This window comes from Cervus canadensis, chromosome 21 (genome assembly GCF_019320065.1).
Source record: "Cervus canadensis isolate Bull #8, Minnesota chromosome 21, ASM1932006v1, whole genome shotgun sequence".
Lineage (NCBI taxonomy): Eukaryota > Metazoa > Chordata > Mammalia > Artiodactyla > Cervidae > Cervus > Cervus canadensis.
In genome coordinates, this window is record NC_057406.1 from 10,035,850 (window position 1) to 10,051,311 (window position 15,462).

At 52.4% G+C, this 15,462-nt stretch overlaps 1 protein-coding gene across 1 annotated transcript in view; it reads right to left on the reverse strand.

Moving 5' to 3' along the window:
* Positions 1–15,462, reverse strand: part of LOC122423473 (TRIO and F-actin binding protein) — a 59,163-nt gene that overhangs the window by 31,134 nt on the left and 12,567 nt on the right. The window contains 4 exon segments of the mRNA XM_043440572.1: positions 307–378; positions 3,641–4,774; positions 5,471–5,585; positions 10,002–12,471. Of these exon segments, the coding sequence (XP_043296507.1) occupies positions 307–378; positions 3,641–4,774; positions 5,471–5,585; positions 10,002–12,471 (3,791 nt within the window).

Sequence of the window (15,462 nt, forward strand, 5' to 3'; positions counted from 1 at the left end):
ACTATCAGAGTCAAACTGCCATTTGCCCAGGGAAGGGCAGTGACCTTTTCAGGGCATCCTAGCAAGTTGAAAGCGGAGCCCTGGGCTTCTGACCCCAGGACTGTCCACCCACCCAGGTCTCCAAGCCAGAAGGTGGCCCTGCTGCCCAGCTCCTCTAGAGCCCCTCTTCTCAGTGACCCCATGACAGAGCCAGCCTTGGTCTGGATGACTCCAGAGCTCATCTCAGGATCTCAGCCCACCTCCTACCTGATTTCCCTTCCCTTCCCCTCCCTATGACCCACACCCATGACCCAATGACCCAACTACCGAGTCGGCCTGCTTCTGATCAGTCACTGAGTCTTGGCCTCTGCTTCGTTCTGATTCCTCAGGCTCCTTTGACTGGAAGTGGAGATAAGAAAGAACACAGCTTAGATTAGGCTATTTCCCAGGTTCTATCCATCTATCCAACTTCTTATCCATCCATTCATCATCCATCCATCTAACTTCCATCTGGAAAACAACATCAATTGGTCCATATATCCATCCATCCACCATCCAAAATCTACCCTACATCATCTACCTACTCATCTATCCAAGATCTATTATCCCAATATAAAGTGAAGTGAAGTCGCTCAGTCGTGTCTGACTCTTGACATGGGGTCACGTTGCGACCCCATGGACTGTAGCCCACCAGACTTCTCCGTCCATGGGATTCTCCAGGCAAGAATACTGGAGTGGGTTGCCATTTCCTTCTCCAGGGGATCTTCCTGACCCAGGGATCGAACCCAGGTCTCCCGCATTGCAGGCAGATGCTTTAACCTCTGAGCCACCAGGGAAGCCCCTCATCTATTCATCCATCCTATATCCATGTATCCTTCCTTAATCCATCTACCCATCCTGAAAACATTCATTCACCATCCAACATGCATATTCTACAACATTTACCCATCCATGCAATATCTATCTATCCAGCACCCATCATCTATTCCATTTATCACCCATCCATCCACATGCCCATCTGTCATCCATCTGACATCTCTTTCTCATTTGTCCAACACATGTAATTTATCCATCACCCATTGACACATCTGTCATCTGTCATTCATTCATCATCTACCCACTGACCTACCCACCCTCCATCTGTTTCTTGTAGGCCCTCAAGCATCCATATATTCACTGGTCAACCAGCCACTGAGCTGAGCTCCTCCTTTGTGTCAGGCCGGCCCTGGGCTAGGGGCTGGGCGGATGGAGATAAAGTAGGTGCAGCTCCTGACCACTTGGAGCTCATGTTTTTTTAAGGGAAAATGGCAACAACTGAGCATGACCAGATGAAGAGTAGCAGAACTACCAAGCCCAGAATGGAAACATCACCAACCCAGGGGTGGGGTGAGTATTCAGGGAAGGCATCTCAGACAGAGCACCTGATCTGAGACTTGAGCAAAGAACATACACATACATACACACAGTGGAATATTACTCAGCCATTAAAAAAGAATGAAATAATGCCACTTACAGCAACATGGATAGAACTAGTCATTAGCGTACTAGGCAAAGTAGGTCAGAAAGAGAAAGACAATACATGATATCATTTATATGTGGAATCTAAAATATGACACAAATGAACATATCTGCCAAACAGAAACAGACTCATAGGCATGATTTGTGGTTGCCAAGGGGAGAGGGAGCTGGGGAGGGAAGGATTGGGAGTTTGGAATTAGCAGATGCAAACTATTATATATAGAATAGATAAACAACAAGGTCCTACTGTATAGCACAAAAAACTGTATTGAATATCTTTTGATAAGCCAGAATGGAAAAGAATATGAAAATATATATATAGGGAGGGCTTCCCTGGTGGTTCAATGGTAAAGAATCTACTGCCAACGCGGGAGACATGGATTTGATCCTTGATCTGAGAAGATCCCACATGCTGCAGAGCAACTAAGCCTGTGCACCACAACTATTGGGCTTGTGCTCCAGAGCCCGGGAGCCACAACTTCTGAGCCCACATGCTGAAACTACTGAAGCCCAAGTGTCCCGGAGCCCATGTTCCACAACAAGAGATGCCACCGCGATGAGAAGCCTGCACACTGCAACTAGAGACTAGCTCCCACTCTCTGCGACTAGAGAAAAGCCCATGCAGCAACAAAGCCTCAGCATAGCCAAAAAAAAAAAAAAGATATAAAAATTATTTTCAAGTGAGTTGTTTGTTTTTTAAAAAGAGTATAACTATGTCACTTTGTTGTACAGTAGAAATTAACACAACACTGTAAAACAACTATAAAAAAACAACCAACCAACCTCAGGCTTTGGAGTCAATACTTGGGTCTCATTTCTCTTGACTTATACATGAGCTTCCCTGGTGGCTCAGACGATAAAGAATCTGCCTGCACTGCGGGAGACCTGGGTTTAATCCCTCAGTTGGGAAGATCCCCTGGAGGAGGGCATGGCAACCCACTCCAGTATTCTTGCCTGGAGAATCCACATGGACAGAGGAGCCTGGCAGGCTACAGTCCATGGAGTCATAAAGAGTCGGACACGACTGAGCAACTAAGCACATATATGTGTGACCCACGGCAAAGGCTGAATGCATCTGGGCACTGTATCTAGCTGAGGCACATATGGCAAAGTGTGTAAAGCCCCCAGCCCAGGGACTGGCGCACCGTGAACCCTCCCCTGTCATCCATGGGGGAGGCAGCGTGGGGCTGCACATCATGGAGATGAGGAGCATTTGGATGAAAGAGCAGGAACCTCCACATTGCCCCAGTGCTGCCTGTCGGGGGAGCAGTTGGTCCCACACTGCCGAAGACCAGGACCAAGAGAAGCTGGGTGTCAAAATATGCTGCGTCCCTGGTGAGCTGAGACCAGGTTGCAGGGTTCTGGTCTCTAGGACCCTTCCCATCTTCAGATAAACACTCTGGGCAGCACTGCCTCTGTGACTCTGGCCCTGGGCCAAAGAGATAAGGCAGGGACTTTGTGGGCACCTACTATGTGCCACGCACTGGACCTGCTTTCCATACAGGCCCCCATTGAAGCAGCTGTCTCAGCAGTGAGCTCAGACCAATAAGCATTTATACAACTCCTTCCCTGTGCCTGAGAGGCGCTGCAGGGGCCAGAGAGGGGTAAGTGAAGCCGTCCTGGACTTTAAGGAACTTGGAATACTGCCATGGGGAGGGGACGTGACCACATTGGCTGCAGTCCCAGACAGGGCCAGGTAGAGGCCACCAGAAAGCAACACAAACCAAGTATTATAGGGCCAGAAGGGGAGAAGGCCCTGGTCAGTGCATCTCGTGGGAGGCCTCAGGGTGATCTGCACAGAGCAGACCAGAGGGCCACCCCTACCCTAGCCCTTACTAGCTGTGTGATCTTGGGTGAGTGGCTTAACCTCTGTGTCTCAGACTCCCTATCTGTAAATATTGCCTTTCTCATCAGATTGTCGTGGAGAATAAATGAGGAAAATACCATAAAACATTCAGATCAAGATTTAGCATGTAGTAAATGCTCAAAGAAAGGGCTGGGTATTATCATTGCAGTTTGGTGGTAGGGACAGGTTTTGGTCAGGAGGGAAACGGTATGCAAGAGCTGAGGGGTGGCCTTTTGGGAGACTTGTGTCGGGTGGGGCTGACTTTCCAGCTGTCCCTTGGAAATGAGACTGACTTACCTCCCGCTGTGGCGAGCTGGGGCCCTCTGCAGGGCTCCTGCTCCCCAAATGGCCCTCCTCCAGACCAGTCGTAGCTGAGGATTCTGGTCCGCTTGACACTTTGGTCTTTGGCCACTGGGTGGAGATGCTGGCGGGGCTGGACGGCTGGGCGGAGCTCTGGGGCCACTGCCCGGGGTCGTATCCATTGACTAGGGCAGCCCCTGCCCCTCCTTCAGGCTGGCTTTGTCGGTCTTGCTCCAGCTCCAGGGTACCCTTGGTGCCTGGGAAAGCCTGGCCAGGGCCAACCCAGTGTCTTGCTGGGTCCTTTTGGAGCAACTGGGCCTGCAGTAGCTCCAGGAGGCCCTCCCAGTCCAGTCTCGGAAGACGGGAGGTGAGTGTCGGGGAGCTCACGGGAGGTGAGCAGGTGACCTGCTCCGAGCGGGTCCATGTCCCCTCCCTGGGTACCCCGAGAAGGCTCACCAGGTCCCTCCAGTCAAGCTCAGGTCGCCTCTCGGGGCCGTGCAAGTGTGGGCAGGCTCCCTCAGCGCCCCTGCCCACGTCTGGTGATGTCTCAGGCCTCTGGGATTTCGAGAACTCCCTTGGGCCTGCCCTGGAGTTCTCTGGGGGGCTCACAGGCTGGCGAGGACTGGACAGCTCCTGAAGGCTGCCCCAGCCCCTCTGAGCTGACCTGTGCCGGGGCTCCTCCAAGGTCTCTGACTGCCACCTGTGGCCAGAGAGGCCACCCAGCAGGCTCCAGCTCTCCTCAGACTCCCTGGGAGGGCCCCTCCACATTCCCTCTGGGGCTCTGGCAGCTCCCCGGCTGGACTCCCCAGGTCCTTGCCAGCCTCCCAGGCCTGGGCCCTCCTCCTGGCTGCACCAGCCTCTCTCCAGGCGTCTGTGCGGGGTCCGGGATCCTGGTGGCTCCTCCTGACTCCGCCACCCTCCCAGGGGCTGTCTTGGGCCCGCCTGGCCACGTTCCAGAGGTCTCTGTGTCCGCTGTTCCCTCTCAGGAGTTCTGGCTGACGTTCTCGGGGGCGGCGAGGACCCCTGGAGCCACCGGTCCCCCTCAGACCGCCTCTCCGGGCTCCTGGGATGAGGGGCTTCTGTGCAGCTACGTCGGGCTGGTTCCGCCTGCTTCGTGGGGGGCTTGGTTACCTGAGGATGAGGTGAGGGGGTGGGTGAGGCTCCAGGCCCCTGGCTGGGTGGGGTCTGTCTAGGAGGACAGGCAGCTGCGGGTCCTAGCCGGGCCTCAGGGGAGTTGCAGCAGGCAACTCTCTCCTCAGAGCAGTCTGGATTAAAGCAGGTCAGAGAGTACCCAGGACCCCTGAATTCCCTTCCTGGGGGTGTCAGCCCTTCCCTCTCACCCACCTTCCTCAGTTCCACAAAGAGCTGCTCACTTTCCAATTTCCCCCGCAACCCCCCTGCCCAAGATACTGATTCCAACCTGGGCTCTCAGGGGCCAGAATCTCCACCACCAACACCCCATCCCCTGGGTGGGCCTTGCCGTCTAAGAGCTACTTTAAACACACAAATCCCCACCCTGAAAGAGATAGCCTGTAGAGCTGAACTGACCCATGGGAGGTTTCCCTGAAAACTTCCCAACTTGGTAGATGCCTAATGAAGGAAGAGGGCAGTGTGGAACAGCCATCTTCAAGATGGATGAACTGGGGTCTGCCTCATTTTTGCCGACTCTTTGGGAGAGAGAGGAGCCGGACACCCATGATTGGGACTTTGACCCTTTCATAAAGAACCTCCCTCCCAGAACCCCCACCCAGCATCTGGGGGAGGGGGAGAAGCAATGGCCCACCCCTTGGGGGTAGAGGGGCCCCCCAGCAGGCTGGCCGTGCTCACCTCCCTGCTGAGGGCAGGGCTGGACTGTCTTCGGAGAAGTTGGCTCTGACCTTGGCTGGGCCGCTGCGACCGCCCCTCGTCCCGGGCCTGGAAGGCCCCCGGTGCCTCGGACTTCCTATGAGCAAATGCAGCCGCCCCTCTGAGGGCCCTTGGGTCTGTCCCATTCCCGGTCCCCCAGCTCCTCTGTTCCCCCCCCCAGTGGCAGATTCAGGGACCCACTGCAAGCTAGACGAAGGGCCCGGAGTGAGGGAGAAGCCTCTCAGGGCCTCAGTTTCCCCTTCTGCAAAATGGGGATAGTAGTTGACACCGCCCTATTCTACCTGCCTCATGGGGCTGTTGTGAAGATGAAGTGAGAAAAGGGGTGAGCAAAAGTAGGGGGCGCCACCCTGGCCTTGACCACTTCCTGTCTCGCTGAGTGCTTCCTTTCTGGCCACAACCCCATGAGTGGCCCACAGCTCACCCACAGACAGTCTCAGCTGGTCCTTGTGGGAATGAAGATTTATTCAGCACCTACTGTGTACAGGCACTGTGCACACATGAGCTTATGGCAAACACTTATGGAGCATTTCCTGGGTTCCAGGCACTTGTGCTATCTCACCTCATCTGCTGCAAGCCATGCGGTGGTAATCAGAGATGCATAATGTCATATGCAGCCATGTCCCATTCTTTTTGCCCTCTTCCTGCCCATATGGTAAATTTTGGACTTCTGAGGCCCACCTGTTTACCCCTACTACTAACAGGTTTGCAGCCATCCTAGCTGTCAGTAAAAGTGCTCTTAGCAAGATCAGAAGAATGAAATATCCCCTCTTCTCCACAACTCCAGAAAGGCCAACATAAAACCATTCATGCAAATGTCATTTCTAAGACACCCAGATTTTAGGCATTGTCGCCACACCCAACAAAGATAACACCCCTAAGTCCCTAGTTTCAGCTAGTTGTCTGGCTTAATAGTTGGTAGCCATGGCTATTAATATTTAACGTGACATCTCTGTTGAAGTGTAGGAACACTGAACAGAATCTGGGCACATCTCTCCCCTCCCATATATAAGACCTAACCACTCCACCGGACATTTAGGATATTTATTGCAAGAGGGTTTGAGAGTCAGACTTCATTTAAACTGACAAATGAAACAGTGTCTCTGGTGGCTAAACCACACCAGGAGGAGCCTGGGAAAGATGACAGGTGCTGACCTTGACCAAGCCATCAAAACAGGAAGAGGAATCTCTGCTCAGGTCTGAGCAAGGACCTGTGCTCTGAAGTCTGCCTCTAGTTTGGAGACTAGGCTGAAACTCTATAGAGCTTTGGAGAATAAAAGAATTATGGGCTTGGGCTTTGTTCTTGCGTTATGGCTTTTGTCAATGTCATTAGAATCAGATCCATAAACTAATTTGCTGTTGTAGCACTTCTTAGCATGTGACTCACAGGGAACTGAAGTTCCCTACTCTGGAGTGTTTCTGAGCTTGAAGGCTGCCTAATCAGGTTTGATTTTTTTAATCCAATTTGAAGTGAGAGAGGTTCCTTGCTCTGTGAGGTCTGAACCATAGAATGAGTTTCTCTTAGCACCAGGAGCCTCTGTGAAGTAAAAACCCCAACGCTGACTAGGTGGGGAGAATGGCAGAAAAGATCCTGTGCGGCTGGCGAGGCAAATGTGTGTTCTCTCCTGAGTGAGGGCATTTTCCACATAAACTTCAGCGTGTTAAGTGAGTATTCCTTCTGAGACGTTCCCCCCATGTGGGATGGAGAGAGGAGTGAAGGGTCAAGAAGATTCTGAGCCTTCGGCCGAGACCCAGCCTTTCTGATGCAGAAGCAACAGTGTCTCCCTGGGCCACCTGTTCCTCAGGGTTGGTGTGGCCGCACCAAGGGCAACAGAGGAAATGCGTTTCCTTTGAAAGCTTGGATGGGCTCTTCCACTTGCAGAGTATATTAAAGGACAACAAGTCTAGCAAATTCTGTGAAGGCTCTGTTTTGAATTTAAGAGACTAGGAAATCCTTATGATTCTAAGACAAGAGATTCCATATTGTAAAGCAACTATACTTCAATTTTAAAAAAAAAAGATTCCAAAGGCATTAAGAGGGTAGAAAATGAAGATGTCAAGCCAAAATTCCTAATGCTTTAATGTGATAGCCCTTTAAGGAAAAATTTCCAGGCTCAGTGAGAATGATGCTTAGAGAAAGATGCTTAGAGATGCTGGATAAATATGTTGAACGAATAAATGGGAGAAAAGAAATGTATTGCTTTATAGCCACCCGTTCATGAATTTCAGCCTGTCCCTTACAGATACTTAAATAGGTTTTCAAATTTTATCTTCAGAGGACAAATGGTTTCCTACTTGGAAAAAATACCATACAAGAGGGAAGATGTTAATTACTCAGTAGAGTTGTAAAACCTTGGTTAAAAGGTAAATAATCTACTTTAGCAAAACATATATGTTATATATACAACTTTTATATATCAATCACACCTCAATAAAGTTTTTAAAAAGATAATCTACTTCAAAGGGAGCAAAACAAAATGAAGAATCTGTGTAAAAACAATTAAATGGTTAATCAAACTATAAACATAGTCCAGACTTCTGCAACAAATCTTTTATCTCTCTAAAAGTTATCACAGTAGGAAAAAAAAAAAAGAAAATTCAATTTTGGTTTAAAGACCCTGCTGAGTTACCAGATAAAGTCAAACGTATGCTAACTGATATTAGACCAGAAAGAGTTATGGAACTTCCCTGGTGGTCCAGAGGTTAAGACTCTACCCTTCCAATGCAGGGGACTGGGTTTGATCCCTGGTGGGGGAACTAAGATCCCATATGCCATAAGGCATGGCCAAATGATTAAAAATAAGTAAATAATCTTTTTTTTTTTAAAGAGTCATATTAAAAGGTCAAAGACAAAGGGGGTTTGCAGGGCAGTGAGACTACTCTGTGATACGCTGCTGGTAGACACATATTATTAAACATTTGTCTGAACTCAGAATGTGCATCGCCAGAGTAAACCCTGCTGTGGACTATGGACTCTGGGAGATAATGTGTCAGTGTAAGCCTATGGATGTAACAAGTGGACCACCCTGGCGGGGGATGCAGATAGCAGAGGCAGCTCTGCACCTGCGGGAACAGGGTCTACACAGGAAATCTCTGCTCTTTCCGCTCAATTGTGTTGTGACCCTTAAAACTTCTCTAGAAAAAAAAAAAACTAACAAAAAGTGTATTTTACACTGATGCTGGAGCCCACAAAGGTTGTCACCTGGGTAGTAAATGGATAAAACTTTTTGGTAAAGGAAATCTGAAGAAGAGATTAGATTTTTCATGCAGATTCAAATCTAAGAGAAAATGTTGTCTAAGGGACAACAAAGAGAGGAATTGTGGCTGCAAAACATTACCGGCTCCTTACAGTGATAGAAATGTTCTAAAATTAGGTTGTGCTGACGGTTGTACAACTTGGTCTCGGTAAATACGCTGTAATCTATTGACTTCTACACCAAAAGTTTTGAGACTTTCAGACCTACATGTTTTTGGTTCTCTTGACCCTAACTGGGGTTGGGTCCCTAACTAATTAATTCCAGCCTTGACCCTTAAAGACTATGAGGCTGGAACTGCTGATGAAAATCTCAGCCGGATCTGGAGGAAATGTTTCTCCTCCCTGAGGTTGTGGAAAAGCAGATGCTCTGCTGGGTCTTAAACACCCAGGTGAATGGAGCTGATGACCAAGGAGATTCGTGTGATGCTTGGACTTCAGGTGCTGTCACCGTGTCCCAGAAAAGGTACATTGAATTTCCAAAAAGTCTGCCATCCTGTGGGTTCTCTTAATTAAGATATATGGCTCTGGCTATATTTTTTTTCAATAAATTTATTTTTATTTATTTATGTGGCTGTGCCAAGTCTTGGTTGTGGCATGTGAACTCAGTTGCAGCATGTGGAATCTAGTTCCCTGACCAGGGATCGAACCCAGGCCCCTTGCATTGGGAGCACAGAGTCTTGGCCGCTGGACCACCAGGGAAGTCCCCTGGCCATACTTTTAAATTGACATCTCTGTTTTCTGAAATGTGTGGGACCCATGAGTTTTGTTTGCCAAGGGAGAAAAAAAAAACATGGACTCTTTTCTTCTCCCTTCACATAAGGTAGGAAAAATAAATAAATAAACCTGTGACTCTCCAACGAAGAGTTTAACCTCATTTAAATTAATGTATTAAAGTCCCAATTTTACAGATGAGGAAACTGAGGCTCAAGTAGGTTAAATCACTTTGCCGCATCACATAGGTTGGGGAATGGCTTTGACCCAGGATTTGAACCCAGCCTGCCTGACCTTCGTCTTTGCTCTTAACTACTAGACTATGCGCATTATCATTTAATTGTCAAAAACAACTCTTAACATGTGGAAACAGAGAGGTAGAGTGACTTGCCCAAGGTCACACAGCCAGTAAGCGGCAGGTGGAGGGTCTAAACCCTATCCTCATCTGGAACCTAGGCCTGTGGACTTTCCACCTGACCTGTTGCCAAGCCTCCTCCCCAGCCCACCTGGCCCCCGCCCTGGGCTCACCTGCGCTCTTGCCCGAAGAGGCGCTCCACCTCTGCGCGGCCAGGGCTGCGGGTACGGCCCCTGTTGCTGCCCTGGGGCCCGGGCTCCCTCTGCGCCAGCCTCCTGGCGGGGGGCAGATCGGCCAGCACGGTGTACTCCTCCCTCTCCAAGTTGTGCCTGATCTCCCCTGGGGGTGCCGAGCCCCAGGAGCCCCCCGAGCTGCCCGGAGGAGGTGAGGGTGCCAGGAGTGCTAGGTCACTGGGCGGGTGGCGGGGTGGGGAGGAGGCGCGAGGGGCATCCCGGTGCCCGATGCACACCTGAGGGGGCAGCACTGGGGAGCCACGCAGAGAGTCGGTGGAGGGGGCCAGGCTCTCCATACTCGTCCCAGGGGGGTCCTGGAAGAAGAGGGAGGGCTCGGGGGGCTGGCGTGGAGGGGACGAGAAGGAGGGTGCATCGCGGTGCCCAATGCATACTGGTGTGGGGATGGCAGGAGGCTCATGCAAAGAGTCCATGGAGGGGACCAGGCTCTCTGTGCTGGCTCTGGGGAGATCCGGGAACAAGAGGGAGGGCTCGGGGGCGTGGCGGGGCGGGGAGGAGGCCCGGGGTGCATCGCGGTACCCGATGCACACAGGTGGGGGGAACTGAGGAGGGTCATGCTGGGGGTACTGGTTCTCAGCATCCAATGTGTCCGGGAGGAAGGGGAAGGGGTCAAACTGGGTGTGGCGGGGAGGTGAGGAAGCCCGGGGGGCATCCCGGTGTCCAATGCATACAGCTGGGGGCATATAGGGGGGATCATGGTGGGGCGATTCACTCTCAGATGCATGGAGGTCTGGGAAGAAGGGGAAAGGGTCATGCTGTAAATAGCGAGGAGGCGAGGAGGCCCTAGGGGCGTCCCGGTGCCCAATGCATACAGCACACGGAGGCTGGGGGGGCTCAGAAAAGGTCTGGGGTGCACCATGGGGAGTGGGGTGCAGAGGCGAGGATGTCCTGGAGGCACCGTGGTGGCCTGGGTTATGGGAGGTGGCAGTGGCCCGGAATGGTGAGTTGTGCTGGGTGGGTCCAGAGGACTGGTGTGAGTCCCGCTGAGCTGGTCTAGCAGGAGATGAGGTCCGAGGCCGGTCGCTCTGGGTTGGCCGGAGGGCAATGGATGCCCAGGGAACCTCACTTTGCTTGGAGCGAGATGGGGAGGAGGTTCGGGGGCCATCGCTCTGCGTTGGCCGGAGGGGAAAGGAGGCCCATGGGATGTCTTTGTTAGTACGGTGGGGAGAGGTGTTCCGGGGATTGTTCCACTGAGAGGAGCGATGGGGAGAGGATGCTCTGGGATTGTCTTGTTGGGTGCAGCCCTGACAGGTGCTTCCGGGGTTTTCCCGCCGTGAGGAAGAGGATTTGGGATTGTCCCGTTGGGTACAAGAGGTTTTAGGGTTGTCCCTTTGGGCAGAAGAGCTTCTAGGTGTGTTCTGTGGAACACAAGGTCTGGGGTTACCCCGCTGGGGAGTACAAGTCGGAACAGGAGCTTGAGGGTTGTCCTCTTGGGTGTAAGAGGCTCTGGAGGTGTCTTGTTGGGGGGCTCTGGGGGGAGAGGAAACCCGAGGATTATTTCGTTGGGTGGATGAGGTTCTGGGGCTGTCTCGTGGGACAACTCTTGAAGGAGAGGTTGCTCTGGGGGTGTCCCGCTGTGTGGAAGAAGTCTTGGAGGCGTCCTGTTGGGCAGACGAGGTTCTGAGGTTGTCTCGTGGGGCAGCTCTTGAGGGGGAGGTTGCTCTGGGGATGTTCCGCTGTGTGGAAGAGGTCTTGGAGGCATCCTGTTGGGCGGACGAGGTTCTGAGGTTGTCTTGTGGGGCAGCTCTTGAGGGGGAGGTTGTTCTGGGGGCGTCCCGCTGTGTGGAAGAGGTCTTGGGGGCATCCTGTTGGGTGGATGAGGTTCTGGGGCTGTCTCGTGGGACAACTCTTGAAGGAGAGGTTGCTCTGGGGGTGTCCCGCTGTGTGGAAGAAGTCTTGGAGGCATCCTGTTGGGCGGACGAGGTTCTGAGGTTGTCTCGTGGGGCAGCTCTAGAGGGGGAGGTTGCTCTGGGGGTGTCCCGCTGTGTGGAAGAGGTCTTGGGGGCATCCTGTTGGGTGGACGAGGTTCTGGGGCTGTCTCGTGGGGCAACTCTTGAAGGAGAAGTTGCTCTGGGGGTGTTCCGCTGTGTGGAAGAGGTCTTGGGGGCATCCTGTTGAGTAGATGAGGTTCCAGCATTGTCCCGTTGGGTGATTCGGGGGGGAGAGGAGGCTCGGGAGGTCCCGCGTTGTGGGGAAGCAGCCTGGACAGCGTTTCTTGGGGCAGAGCGATGGACAGAGGAAGCCTGGGAGGTGGCACTTTGAGGACCGCTCTGTGGTGTCGCGGGGGAGGCCGGGGTCGGCACGGACCCGGACCGCTCCAAGGAGAAGTACCCGCTTTCTCCCCGGAGCTTGGCCCAGTGCTGTCCGGTGCTTCGGTTCCCACCTCCGGAGCCTAGAGAGAGGAGGCAGCTTCAAGGCAAGTGGAGAGGTGCAGGCGGCTCCCACAGCCTACCTTTCCTGGTCCCCTGGGACGGATGACTGGGGCAGACCCCATACCATCTCCTTGGAGGTCCTCACACACCTCTGTCCCTAGGAGCAAGCAGACTGCAGGAGGGCTTAGGTACTCCCTCAGGCTGAAGTCAGGAGTTTGAAATTGAAAACCAGGCAGACTCGGTCAAAGTGGGGTGGGTGGTAGAGTCAAAGGTCACATAGTGACCTTCAGAAAAGAAGCACTCTTCAACAGCAGTTTTGAAAACCGCCTCTGTGAGCCCAGAGAGGAAGAGCTGGATCTCATAGCAGCTACCTGCAACTTTCCATTTCTGTTCTACTTCCTGCAATTGGATTCCCAGAACTCCCTCCCTCCCTTCCAGTGAGACTCCTGTGTGATAGCTCTAGAAATTTCCTTTTATGAACCGGCAGCAATGGCCTCACCTGGGGGGGTTGTTAGAAATGTAGGCTCTCAGCACACCCACACCCCCACTGGGCACACTGCATTAGAATCCACGTTTTAATAAGATTCCCAGGCCATCTGCACGCACGCCACAGTTGAAGAAGCCTTGATCTAAGGGATTCGCGTAACTTCCCTATTCAGTGAGGGATACCCTCACGACCCCCATCCCCACGAAGGGGCAGCATGATGGTGGTGTCACGCTCCGCCCTTCTCAGTCCCTTGGTCCCAAGCATGTGGTAGCCACCAGCCCCGTGCACGTACGTCCCTGGGTTGGTGCTTCAGAAGAGAAGTAAAGGCTATTGTGGTCTATCTTGACGGGGCCATGACTGCCTTCATTAAAGGCCATGCTTCAGAGTCCCTCTTTTCTGGGAAGTTCCCTGGTGGCCCAGTGGCTGGGATTTACTGCCTTGGCCCAGGGTTCAGTCTCTGGTGGGGGAACCGAGATCCCACAAGCCGCATGGCTTGGCCAAAAAACAAAAAAGGAATCCCTCTTCTCCTACTTTGAAACTTCCGCCTCCTCCAAGCTCTCTGAGCTGGTATCACTGAACCCTGAGTCTCTAGTACCCTTCAGGGGACTGGAACCACGCACAGAGCAGCACTTAAAGTTTTCATCATTGGGAATTCCCTGGTGGCCCTGTGGTTGGGACTCGGCATTTTCACTGCCAGGGCCCGGGTTCCACCCTTGGTTGGGTAACTAGGATCCCGGAAGCAGGCATAGCACTGCCCCCAAGGAGAAAATTTTTTTGCCTGTTGTTGCCTGATGAACTGATGTCCCATGACACTCCAAATCTGCCAGCTCCTCTCATCTACCTCTTCCCACCTCCCCGCTCTCAGCCGCCCTCCTGTCTCACCTGGATGGTTACAATAGCCCTCCAACATGTACACTCCGGGCACAAGGTCATCATCTACCCAGGGAGATCCTTTTGAAAAGCAAACCTAGCTAGACCACCCCAGCTTACAAGGAAACTGAGAGCTATCTCAGATGGGAGAAAGTTCACAAGACATGATGATTAAATGCAATGTGGGATTCTGGATTGGGTCCTGCAACAGAAAAGAGAGATTTGTGGGGGAAAAGGTGAATTTAAAGAAAGTCTGTAGTGGGAATTCCCTGGCGGTCCAGTGGCTAAGACTCCACACTCCCAATGCAGAGGGCCCAGGTTCGATCCTTGGTCAGGGAACTAAATCCCACGTGCTGTAGCTAAGCGTTCACAAGCCTCAACTAAAAGATTCCGCATGCGGCAACTAAGACCCAGAACAGTCAAACACATAAACATTAAAAACTACAAAGACAGTCTGTAGTTTAGTTAACAGTATTGTTACCAGTGTTAATTTCTTAATTTTGATAATTGGGCTATAATTATGTAAGATGTCAACATTGGAAGAACCCGAGTGAAGGGTATAATTGAAACTCTCTATACGATCTTTGCAACTATTCTAAAAGATTTAAAAACAAGCACACAAACCACTTTTGGTGCTCCCAACTGCACTTGGAATAAAACCCAGGCATTTCCCATGGCCAGCAAGGCTCTGCCCGCCCCCGCTGGCCTCTGAGGTCCCTGTGGGCAGGGGCCTCGCCTTCTCACTCACAGCTGTGTCTCCTGTGCCTAGCACACCATAAGTGAGCAGTAATGTTGCACCACCACCTTCCAGCTCTGAGCTCTGCCTCGTCCTGGAGTCTTCCCGCCCCGGGAGCCTGGGTGCTGGCTGAGATAGCATTTCCCGCCACTCCCAGAGGCTCACAGCTGGTTCAGCACCCCAGCCCCATTTCCTTCCCTTTCCCCTGATCAGCGCATCCTTTGAGCCTGGCCCAACCAGGATCTGACTTCACTCCTGCAGCCCCTTTATGAGCACACGGGGCAGACTTTGCAGATGCTCAGGGCATCTGTGTTCTGTCCCTCAGCCAGCCAGGCTCAGCACAGCCTGCTCCATCCAGTGTTTGCAAACTGGGAGGAGCCCTAGGGGTATGTCAAAGTGTTCCCAGCATCTCGCACCTGGCTGATTCCTCCCAGGTGGTGGCCTCCTGCTGCAATTTGGGAGCGTGCCACCGGGTGGCAGAGGTGACTGCCTTTGATCAAGCCGGTCACATAGTGAGGGTTCCCCCCCCACCCCACTACCCTGTGTTTAAGAGCAAGAAAGCAGATGTCTAGTACAAAATTCCACCACGATCAGGCCGTTCACACTGGGGAGGCACTTCTTCCCACAACGCCCTCTCCCCAGGGGCTGAGAGGGCAGGGCAGTGGGGGTGGGGTGCTAACAAGATCTGATGAATGTTTTTAAAAGATGGCTCAGCTGCTGGAGGGAGAATGGACTGAAGGGGCCTGGCAAAACCGGAGACTGAAGGAGGCTCCGGCAATAACCCCTAGTTTGATCAGGGAGCCGTGGCAGAGACGGCAAAAAGGAGACATATTTTTGGGTGTGTTTTGGAGGTGCTGACCAGAACTGCTGCTGATTGGACATAAAACGTAAGGAGGGACTTCTGTGGTGGTCCAGTGG